A 12,900-nucleotide genomic window follows, 5' to 3' on the forward strand; every position below is an offset into this window, starting at 1 on the left:
ATCAAAGATTGTCTTAAAATGTCAAGAATTTACATGAAATTGCAACTTATGTCTTTGGATAAGCTGGAAATTATCCCTGTTCTCTGAGAAATTACACATTGCACTATTTAATAGCGCACACAAATCAAATCCTTGCAGTACAAATTATGTACATGAAACTGGAAACCTAGTAAATGTTTGCGTGTGAAACATTGCATATCTTGTACATATCTTTATTCTGCACATCTGCACATATCTCTACGTCCAGAATAAAATAAGATGAATCTTTTATTACATGCCATCCGTTTCATTTTTCAATTTACAAGTACAGATGACCAAATACCACCAAATCCACATTGACGGCAGTGAAGAGTTCACTGCAACAAGTGCCACAGAAAGGTTACATTTATTAAAGTTTCACACAAATTAACAGTCAGACCGCTGCAGTTTATTCCCCAGGCTTAAGGCCACAAATTAATAAAGTGAGGCCTTTGTTCCAGTAGAGACACAATGACAGCTTCTCATTCACCCTGGACCACTTTTAAAGGTCTCACAGGACATCAGCATAGCAGATATGGAAAAAAATGGCACCAACTTCAATTAGTGAAATTGGTATTGCTATCTGTGCGTCTGTTAAAGGTATGATAAAACAGCTTTCCTTCTGTATTCTGCCTCAGTTTGTTACAGCAGTTAGGGTACAATAGATTAGATTAGGTGCACAGTACCTTCATATAATTTTATGAATCATTAGACAGAGTTCCAAATTATATACACCTTCTTGACTCATTTTGTTATTCAAAATTACTCCAATTTGAAATCCACTTTAAATTTTTGAAGTCCACTGTGTAGTTGGCATCACTATCAGACCGAAAATGATATAATAATGGAAAGTGGTCAATTTTCGACTCATTGAAGGTTTTCGAAGGTTACTTTCATCGACAGTATGATTACAAGGAAGGCCCCATTATTCAACATAGCTTTCTTTGTCTTAAAATTTATCTCCCCATTGACTGCTTTGAATTCACAATCCCAATTGATGTGGTCTTCAGGTTGATAACAATAATAACAATGACGTACTGAAGATGGCATAACCTGATGAAAAACAAAGCTACAGTCAGGGGTCAAGCACGGAATGCAGATAAATCGAAATGGAAACACATCAGTGGCATGTTGACAATGTCTGGATGTTCCTAAATATACTTGTCAGAAGCATGATGTTACAGAGGAACTTAGAGACTACCCTATTTTGTCTTTTTTGATAGGAGAGTGAAATTAAATTATGTGGGATTCTTTTTCCATATGAATAAATCACCTCTACTTTGAATCGGTGATCCTGTTATTAAAATTATAAAGGAACACACAAGATGACTGCTGACAGTGTTTTAAAAAAACAAAACAAAAAAAAACACCAAAAAAAATGTCTTTAAACTACAAGAGAACACAGAGTTCTCTGTTATATAGTTGATCCCTGCTGCACAAAAACAACACATTGAGCTTGCAAAGCAGATAAAGAATAAAAACATCTTTGCTACACATCCAACTAGTTTGTTTCACGCAGAGAGTATAAAAAATTACCAAAAAAGTAAGTCAAGATGAGATGGTTAATTGATTATGGGGACAGATTAAAAAGCATGACCAAATAAGATACACGACACCTTCCGTCACAGCACCTAAGCAAAACCCCAAACATTGTTTGTCCTCAAGAACTTTAAACCCGGTCTAATTTATAACTTTTTTAGTTGAATAATGAAATACGAGTGAGTCTTTTTGTAACTTTATTTTACTTCTTTTATAGCATATAATTAGCTGAAATGCAAATTCTAGACCCTGGCTACCATTCATGAGCCATAGATTCTTTACCTGGTGAAATTCCCCACAAACAAACTGTAAAGGTGGCTGAAATCATTTGCTCCTGTGGCAGGTTTTTTTTTTTTTAAAAGCACTGGAACCTGGAGTGGAAACTCATCTGCCTTTACTCTGAGAAAAGAATTCTTGGAAGAGGGTGGGATTGAGAGAGAGAGACAGGCAGGAGGGCAGGCAGACAGGCAGTGATAGAGACAGAGTGCACAGTCTGCATGTGGAGCCAAATGGTCTTTAAAGGTTTAGGAGTCCAGATTCAGCTCGGCAGTTGCTATTTAGTTTTGTGAGAATGGGTGCCTGCAGCCTCAAGCTTTTATGCAAAAAAAGAGAACATCCTCGAGGAAACATCTGAACCAGAGGAAGCAGAGTTTGTGGTTTATCACACCAGAACACACTCGTGTATATTTTTAATTAAAAAAGCAAATGTGAGATCCTGTTCATTTGAAGTCATCTTGCTAATTTCTAAGAGAATGTTTATGATTATAATCTACTAAAACACCTGTCATTTATTTTCAAGGCGGGTTTTACGACTACCTTGCTTTTTTTAATTCAATTTCATCCACTTCTGCTGTAAAGGTACATAACCCCACAGCTACCTTCAATATATTTATAGTCAAAGCCACCTTTCCCTGCTGTTCAAGTCTGAAAAAAAGCAATTACTGAAGTTAGAAATGTTCCTTGTGTGTTAGAAGAAGGGTTATTTTAGAAATAAAAAAATGCAACAGTTAATATGAGTGTTAGTGGGTGAATCAGAAAAGCTGTGAGGAGTTTGATGGAATAATTACATTTAGGAGAAAGCTTATATCACTCAGTGAGAGATCACATCACAAGTCTCTTATTTCATGAAAGGCAGCCCTGTGGCAAATATAAACTCAAATATTACAGCTTTTTTTTCCCCCATAAATGACTTCTGCCACCTGCACTTCTCTCACCGAGCAGGAGAATATTAAGTGTGAATTTTTTGACAGCGTGACCTCATATTCTGCACATGTATAAAAATAAGTGGAAAAAAATAAAAGACGATATCGCTCACAAATTATTTTGCGTAATTAGTATAAATGCAGTAAACAAACGTGGAAAAACAAACTGAACTCACATCTTTCCATAGAATCTGCTGGCTGATGGTTTGGTCGCTAGCCTTCATGATGCAAGCCCAGTGAATTGTTCCGATTCCTCCTTGCACTGAAAAACTCTCTGCATGGCAATGAGTCCCAGATTCATTCCATTGCCATAATTTGGGAGTGCGCTCAAGGGGCGGGAACTTTCAGAAGGAGTGGAATTACTGAAACATTTGTGATACCCATTATAAGTAAGGCAGATGTCTTCCTGCCTTCCTGCCTCCTCTGATTTCAAAGGTGGAATTCCACAAATGGATTCAGAAAGACAAACCATCTGTAGAATAAATTACATACTGTATCAGCTTGAAAAGATCTATTGTTGGAGGACAGACAGTTCAATCTTCATGCTGTAGATACTCATCTCATATTTTCCCTATATCTAAAAGTTAATCAGATTTTCCCTTCGCTGTTTTGGGAGGGTTGGACAGGGTGCACACTCGAGAACAAACAGGTAAGTCAAAAGAACTGTGACAACTACATCATACTATAATGGAATAATAAACCTTCCAAAAGGGGGAAAAAGAAACCAGCAGTTGCTTAAAAAAAGGGTGAATGAGCCAAGCACTATATCTGGGATCTAAAATAGAGATGCAGAGGTATGTGTTGAGCTGCACAGACAGGTATTTTAGTGAAACTTTGTGAGACCATAAGATATTTTAAAGTAAAAAAAACTTTTGATTTCATTTTGTTGATAAATGTTAAATTATTATTATTTTGGCTGTTGATGTCAAATGAATTGAGGCTTAATCCCTGGATTATTTTGGCCCTGACATGTTCAAATTGCTATCAGACAGGATTGCTTGCTTCTATCCATACACCAGACATTCATCTGCTCTTTCTTGAAAATAGCATTGCAATTCAAAGAGTTTGACCACTCCTGCACTTTTTGCAGACTTGGTGAAGGAATTAGAAATCACAAATTTCTTTTCATAAAACGCACATATTGTAATTTACTGAGATGACAAAAACTGAAGGTTACTAGCTATACTTTGCAATTATCTGACCTTTTTTTTCCTCTGAATAACTCTCTCCAGAGGTTATAGAGTGAATAACAGATGTCTAAATCAGTTAGAAAACCAAAGTAGCAATACATGTCCCTATTTTAACATGTGTAAGATGGCAATGTGCACTGATCAGAAAGAAATAATTCGTTGCATTATTTGAGGGGGATGGATACTTAGTAAAAAAAGGCATCGGAAACAGAAACATTTCAATATATCAGTGTCTCCTCTTAAATGAGGATTTGGACAATTAATTTGTTTGTTGTTTTGTAAATGATCTTGCGTACCTTATGAACTTGTTATACTTCTATCTTTCAATCCATCGACACGTGTACGTGTGTGTGTGTATACAAACATACAAACACACATGCCTACATATGTATATTGACATTCCTAGCTTGTGTCGGCTTTCCAATTTAATTGCACTTTGTGTAATGACAATAAAAGGTTTGAATGTCAGGGCCTTAAAGAATTACTTCATCTTGAAGAATATCTTATGTTATTTGTTTTAATTTATGTTCGTTTTTGCTGGTGCAATAATTTCTTTCCCCTTATATTATCAACTTAATCTTCATGTGCCTCTTGTGATAAACTGTTTTACAGCATCTTTATTTGTGGCCACCTGTTACCAGTTAACTACTATGGATTATTTCATAGCATATCTTATTACACGATTTTGTAAAAAAAGTACATTTCAAGTATTTCATCCCATTTAATTGCAAACCAGCTGTCCTCGATCGCTTGAAAAGCAAAAACTAAACAGTGAGATAAAAAAAAGTTTAATGTAATGGAGGTTATTAAAAATACACTTTTATAACCCAAAAGTTGCACTTCACACCTAATTTACCCAACTGAAAAACGAAGGCTCGGTCAACACCCCATGAGGTGGTAAAATTGGTCAACCTGCAAGCCTTTAACAGGCTACATTTGAGCTCATATTAGGTCTGTCAGATCTGATAGCTGTGGGACTTCGTCAGCTCTTTCCCCATTGATATAAATCTTCACAATTACTCTGACATTTTGCTCGGGTAAATCAAGCAATAGGTCTTTCAAGAATTGTGTTGTGTCAGCAGCAGTGTTGAGCGTCCTGGGACCCTCTTTCCCCTGATAGCATTCAGCAGCAGGCAGAGGCTTTGACACACAGACTAGAATAAACAGCAATTTACTTTGGAGTGCATTGCAGATACTTATAGATTAGAGCAAAGGTTGATGAGAGCAGCCTTGGCAAACCAGGAAGAATTGCAAAATAAACATTTACTCTAAATTCTCCATGCTTCAGTCCTGATGCCATTGATTGGAATTTTCACCCTCCATATTTGTCACTTTTGCAAACATGCATTCAGCACAATGACCAACACAGGAGCCCACAACAGTCCAAGTTGGATCCTTCGTGCTTTGTTTTTCTACATAAGTTGGCTGTCCTAACTTAAAATGACTACAACCTCAAGTGCAATGCAAACTATATTTATCTATTTGTTTTCTAATATGCTCCTCCCATCTCCCATGGAAGAGAGCTGTTCCCACTTTTCAATTTTAACTTTTAAACCTGCCTGTGACTGGTCAAGCAGTTTTGAGTTTGACTGGTGAGACTTATATCTATATGAATTGCAATTGAGTATTTAAATCAATAACTATCTTGTAATCGGATATTTTCATTATCAGTCAACTGTCTACTGATACCAAACATGCAGTTATGGATTCCTCATGAATTTTACTTCTTTACTATTGTTTAAGTGTGTGATTGTGGAGTTTAAAGCACATTTTTAATTTTATTGTAGATCCTTTACTTAAATCTGAAGGCTTAGGTGAAATGTTGAACTCTCATAAGGTAATTAATGACTGAAGTAAGACATCTGAACAGATTTTTTGGGGTTCAAATGATATTGCATGCAGACACTTCCTCCTTCTGTCCATGGCAGATGTTAAAGTGGAGGGCTATAAACAGGAATGAGGGGGATCACAAGGCACCATCCATGGGGAGTTTCTTTGAGTTACGAAGGAACTAGATGAATTGGAATGTGGATTATGTTGCGGCAAATCTTTTCCCCGTTCAAACATTCATTTCCCAAATCTTACCTTGAGACTAAAAGTACTTGCCAGGGGATTTTCCCAATTTCTTGCTTGGTAGGACAGGTGTATTTACTTACATAATTGTATTCCTCATCCAATTTTGTAATGTGATTAAATATTAATACAATTCTGGGTTTTGAAGAGAGGCAGATCTGTGAAAATAATCTAAACAGTAATATTGGGAAATTGCACTTCTTTGCAACCTTTTCAATCTCCTAAAAATGGAACACAGGGAATGAAAGAGGAAATATTTTGCTTCTGAGAATACATTTTAGAATGGTATTTCAACAAGTAATGCTCTCAAAGTACAATATAAAAATAGAAGCAGGTCGTTTCACTGTGGTGATTGTGAATCATCTTGGCTCAGCTTTGTTTAGTTATAGCTGAGGTCTCTGGGGGGAATAAGGCGCTTCAACAAAGTGGAAATCTTTTGAATGATCTCTGAGCTTCAAATCTTCAATATCTCTGCATGTGTGTGGGAATGATTGATAATTACTTGAGTACTCTGCAGAAGCAGACCATTTGACTCAACACTATGAGTGACAATGGGTGAAGAACAGTGATATGCTATAGGCATTGGATTTTTTTAATTTTTTTTATCTTTTTTTGATGTCTTGAGACAGAAAAAAATCAATATAGATAAAAAAACATGCTTGACTTGATACGTCATTATTCCGATATGTTGTCGATCAATTTGTGCGGTAGATCTGTTTGCCAGTATGACAAAGTGAAAAGCTGTGCAAATATTGATGAATATGAAAATAATAAACATGGTATTTTATCCAAGTCCATAACTGTAGGAATTCCTTTAGCACGTCTCCAGATTTGATTATACTTGGAAAAGTATGGAAAATCCTCTCTGCAGATGCTGACATTTACAGCCAAATCAAATTTGCTGTTATAGGTATATATAGGTAATTAACTGCTCAAATACATTGATAGTATGTGTTAGTATATAACACTGTAGTTTCATTAGATTCTCATTTTTAGGGGTGGTAAAGTTTTAATGTAAGAGGTTACTGTGAAGATTAAATGACCCCTGGTTAACACTGCTGAGGAAAATAATGTGATGAAAATCATACAAGTTATGTCACCATTGTCTGATGCGTGTTCAAAATGCACAATGAAGTTAGAGTCCAGTCATGGCGTAATTAGGAAGAGAATTTAATTATTTTGTGCAGACTGAAACAGTACTAATGCTAGCGGCAGTAAAATCCAACTGTCAGTATTATTACTAACTTTAATAATGTTTATCTTAAAATATTAAACTCATTTTACAATAACATATCATACATATGCCATTCACCACAGTGATGTAACAAGTTATTTTTAAGATTTTACTCTATTTTTGTCACTTATGAATTAGAAATATCTGTCAAAATATGTCAGTAAAAGGAATCAAACAACAAACATTTCATCCTATCTCCAATTTTAAAAGTAGCATGCAATCAAAGGGAGTGGAAGACTTTTTAATCTGCTTGAACTGTCACGTCAGAATTTGTTATATTCGGTATAATTGGTCTTTTCCCAGCTTAATAAAGTGTGACACAGGTGGTAGATGTGTGAAAGTAAACACTGAACCACTGAAGTGAACACTTGCTGTTGTCACTCCTGTTGGGTTGAGCCAACTGATGCACAAAGACTATCTCCAACTTTAATCTTATATCTAGTACATGTATTCGAGAACCGTAGTGGGCAAATACGATTTATCCCGAGTGTAAGACGATAAAGAAGACAATGAAAAAATGTTTCTGGTCTATTTTTGCTCTTTTCAAAATAGCTCTCTAAAGCAACACTGCCAGAGAGCACAGATACACCACTTTAAGATCCTTTTAATCACATTATTACATTCAGGTGAACATAAATGAGCAAAGTTGTTTAAAAAGCCCCAAAAAAACTGATATACAGCAAAAGGAATCACACACACAGAAAACAGAAACCTCCAAAGATTGATAAAGTAATATATAAAAAAAGATAGAAACTGAGATAATCCCAATTGTTTTGTGGGATACAACTGCATTTTCTTGGCATTGTCATCAGTCTTGAATGAACAAATTAATAAATACATTCATTTACCTTCTGGTTGGCGTTCCTTGATTGGTAAACTACCAATGGACAACACTGGAGAAATGAGCATCCATAGCTGCATCTTAACAACTATGACCTAAGGACTCCTGGGAATTGATGCTAATTTCAAAAGGTTGACAAAATGGAACTGCATCTCCAGTGTTGAAAACTCATAATCCTAGAAGAAATTGATCAGCCAGGCTGTCCTAATTTAATTAGTTTGTGGTGGACACTAATGGGTGTGGCCTTTCACCCACAGGACTATGGGCTGGGGCTGCGTGGTTAAGTTGGGTATAAATGGACGATTCTTAAGTTCACTGTTGTTTGTTGGTTTTTCTTTATTAAAGAATTAAACTTCTTCACGCCTCTGCCATCTTTTCTCGGTGAAACACCACAGTTTGGGCAGATTATATTTCAAAATGTGGGACATGTGGGGCAGAAGTATTTTACTATACATTCAACTTGCGAAATACGCAATTTTTTGGAAATAAGAACAACTAAAAAAAACAACCAAATAAAACACTACAAAAAACAAAACAAAACAAAATCAAACAAGAACATGAGATGGTATTGTCTTCAGAGAGCAGTGACTTCTGCAGCAAAAACAATATTTCAGACTGTTTTCAGCTTTCAATAATTTAAGACATCTTGAAACTTGGAGCATGTGCAGCGTTTTCCACACTATTTTATTATGTAAAACATAATATGCCTGTCACTCATTCAATAAATCTCTCAGATCAAGTGAACACTGCAGCCATGAGACTGAAACAACAACAGCAGCAAAAAATGCAGATAGATTGGATTCTATCCTGGGATTCACAAGTCATTAGCATTGAGATATATTAATAAAATGCCCTGGAATAAGCAAACTATACTAAAAAAAACAGCTATGAAGTCAATATTTCTCCCAATCGGGTCTTTTTCTTTTGGTTTGCTGCAACTTTTACATGGTTGTTGGAAATCTTGGAGGACATCAGGGTTATCATTTAGCGGCATGAACTGATATGTCAGGAGTTTCCTGGTTCTTCGTGCAACAATGTTGGACTCAGCCTGTCCTTGTGGGAAATATGAATCCTGTCAAGAGATCACATCCCCTTCAGGGGGCTCTGGATCTGAGCACACACGTCCCCTGGGATGGCAGGAGTTTAGTATTACATTATAAGAGTGACATTTCATCTTTTTATATATGAAGTACAATGACCGCCAAAAGTTCCTCACAAAACTTCAAGCTGGTTGTTGTACATTTCTATACATGTTCCATAATAAAATAATGTTTTGTTCTAGTGTTTGGATGCTAGCTGTACTGTTTGTTCTCAATATCTGTACAAAACATTATCCGCAGGCAAATTTGACCTCTGTAGTTGTTTAAAATCCCTTTGCATTCTCATTGAGATGTCTATGTCAAAGAACTCGGAATGAATTGAGATAGCAAAAAAAAAAACAAACACACCCATGTATTTTGGAAGTATTGAAAATGTTTATTTTTGACACTCATCCTATGGAAATCATCTTCTGGGTTTCTGAACTCAGTTAGAATATCACCAATGGGCAACACTGTGTTTCACAGGAAACTCAAAGTTCAGGGTCAGCTTGGTATCCAGCCTCCTCACCATTATTGATACTTTGTAATGATTTAAACTTGTGCTTGCAGCACATACAGAACATCTTTTATTTGGATTTGAACTTTAGACACAGTCTGTTTTTCATAGCATAAAAGAGATACTCTGCATTACCTCTCTGCATCACTTTGTGACAGCCAGTTACGTAATTGGAGGTTACAGTGGCCGATTCAAAAATAATTATTGTCAAAGCTTACACTCTTCAGTTAGTGTACAGGGTGTTACCCATGCAACAAAGCAACCTCAGAATGTGATTAACTAACAAACACAAGACAAGCAGTCTTGTTCATGGTACATCCACATTCTGCCCTCCCATCATACAAAAGTACAGCATGTATACAGCAAGGATAGCAAAGCTTCAAACTGCCAAAGCAAAGGATGCTTGGAAGACTCACTTGCAAGTCCACCCACACCATATCACAATATATTTGGTGACATTGAGTATCTTGCGTTTCTCCTAAAATTGCTTAAAACTACAAACCATGTCAAATGACCTCTATAGCTGGAAATTAATTGGAAAAAACAACATGTCTATTGTTGACTTATAATATGGTGCGTATCGTGGTCTGTGTGCATTTCTGCACCTGAATTTATTGAAAGAATGCAAAGAACATTCATTTTTCGCATCTGAGGACTCATTGTGGCCATAAGTTATATATTGAATATACAAGATGTATTTAGCAAAGGCTAAATTTGACTTGTGAGCATAACAGTGAGTTTAAATATGGATGGTGTGGTGTTATTTGATTCTCCACTCTACTACCATTTACACTGCAGCTGCTCCATCATGTCTGACAAATGAGTTTATTTGTGTGACTGTTGTATTGTAGGTCTGAATGGCTCTGATCGTAACTGATTTTACAGCTTTGGCATTCTTATCTGATATGACATAGAAAAAGATAAAGCATTCATTCAGACACTGCCTATTTCATTAACATATCTTATAATGACTACCACTTGGACGGAAATCTCTGATGTGTCATTCACATCTTTTGCAAAGAAATTAGACATTTTATTTCCCTCTTTATCTGTTCCATCCTGGGTGACACGAGCTATTCTGCTCTTTATGATGTTGTTCTGCCAAGCAGTTAATATACCACTATAGAATGTTGACATTTATAGGTGATCTGTAAGTGGTGTGTCAGAATCCCAAATTTCCCATACCAGGTCCACAAAATTTTCCACATGTTAATGATAAATAACATACAAGGCTGTGACAAAAAGATTCATATTTGTGTCCTGGTTCTTTTTCCCCCATTCACTGTGTTTTTCCGTTGATGGTACCCACTTCCATAGCACAAGCCTTGGCAAATGTGTTTTAAAGAAACAATGCTCATCTTTAACATAGACATAAATGTCAAAACCTATCTAATGTAATCCCATCAATGTAGTGGCGAATTAAGATCGAACATTCATTTGTCTTGGGTATTAATTTTATGTGAGCCGTACAACGAAAAACTATAATAAATGAGAAGCCAAAGCATTGATGCTGTTATCTTTTCTGCTTATGACCAATCTGACATAATAGACCTATTCATCACATTAATTGTCGTTACTTCTACCCCAAGGTACTTTGGGGGCCATGCACTATTCGCATGGATCTTTACTTTCCCCGAACCTAATGGAAAATAGAGCCCTAAATTATTTTAATGCGCTATTTTTCGTCTTCCCTTTAGCAAACAAAGCACACACCTGCATTCCAGGCCTACTGAAAAGAAACATTTCAAGGCAGATGTCTTTACGTATTTGTTAACAGTGGTTTTTGGTGAGGTCCGTCCTCTCCTTTTACTTTCAGGCACTACTTTCAGGGTTGCCACAGCGAGTCATCTTCCTCTAACCCTCATCTAACCCTATCCTCTGCATTTCTCTTCTCAAACTAAGGTACTTGTTTTCTTTCACTCCACCCATAAATGTCCTCTTTGGTCTTCCTCTAGTCCCCCTGCCTGGCAATTCCGACCTACGGATCCTTCGGCCAAGATAATCACTATTCCCCCTCTGAACATGTCTAAACCATCTGACTTGAGCTGATGTTTGATATGTGCTGTCCCTCTGATGGACTCATTCCTGATCCCATCCATCCTCATCAACCCCAAGCAGAACCTCACCATTTTCATCTTTACTGCCTCCAGGTCTACTTTCATGGATTTTTTCTCAGTGCCTCTGTCTCTAAGCCATATACCGTGGCTGGTCTCACCACCATCTTGTACACCTTTATTCTGGCGGATGCTCTTTTATTTCACATTACACCTGAAACTTTTCGCCATCTGTTTCAACCTGCTTGCACACATTTTTTCACATCTTTCCCACTCTCTTCCTTGTTGACCCTGGGTACTTTAATTCTCCACCCTCTTGATATGTACTCAGAGTCGCCTCACTGTTGTACTTGGATCCTTCTCATTTACGCATGTATTATGTCTTGCTTTGGCTAACCTTCATTCCACTCCTTTCAACCTCTTTGGCCCTTTAACCTTGTCCCTCTATCTGTTCCCTGCTCTTATCACAAATTACAATGTCATCCGCAAACATCACAGTCCAGCTAACTTAATCTATCAGCCATATATAAATATATAGCTTTTTTCACAATATTTTTTGGATGACAAATAGTGTATGTCAATGCAGACCCCAGTAAACCTTGGCAGATATACGCTTTATGTTAAGCCCATTGTAAAAATCTCAAACTGAAGAGGCGTCGAGAAGCAGTTAAGGCCTCTGATCAATTTATTCTAATCAGCACTTGCTTTTTGTCATTTAAAGCTGAATTAGGAATTACATTTGATTTGCAAAGATATTTATAATGGGATTCTTTTCAATTCTTTTCTTGTCACAAGTCAAAAAAAGAACCCCAATCTAAATGTAAAAATATAACTCAATGCTAATTTACCATTCACACACAAAATACAGATTCATAAAACTGAGCAAATCTCAACATTTTCAATCTTCTAAAATTACAAAATTCTGTTTTTTTTTTTTAACTGGAAAATGGCAGGAAGTTCTTTTTGTATTTTTCTCTCTCTCTTTCTCTACCGTTGGTCAGTAAATTAAGTGACACTCACATAAGTTTTTCTTTTCGGTGATAGGCCTGAGGCACACACTTTGCAACTTTGCGACTGTGAAACAGACTGAGAAAAGAAGAAATCATGGCTTGTATTAAATTATTTTAACAAAAGGTCTTTTGTGTTGTTGTTG

At 36.4% G+C, this 12,900-nt stretch overlaps 1 protein-coding gene across 1 annotated transcript in view; it reads right to left on the reverse strand.

The window, feature by feature from the left end:
- The window catches only part of tnmd (tenomodulin), a 55,076-nt gene extending 52,045 nt beyond the window's left edge, over positions 1–3,031 (reverse strand). Inside the window, exon 1 of the mRNA XM_086158291.1 lies at positions 2,936–3,031. Within this exon, the coding sequence (XP_086014417.1) occupies positions 2,936–2,983 (48 nt within the window). The 5' untranslated portion in view covers positions 2,984–3,031. The remainder of the gene's footprint in view (positions 1–2,935) is intronic.
- Between the last annotated feature and the right edge of the window lie 9,869 nt (positions 3,032–12,900).

This window comes from Fistularia commersonii, chromosome 13, assembly GCF_037954325.1.
Source record: "Fistularia commersonii isolate RoL2024-O1a breed Wild chromosome 13, RoL_Fcom_v1.0, whole genome shotgun sequence".
Classification (NCBI taxonomy): domain Eukaryota; kingdom Metazoa; phylum Chordata; class Actinopteri; order Syngnathiformes; family Fistulariidae; genus Fistularia; species Fistularia commersonii.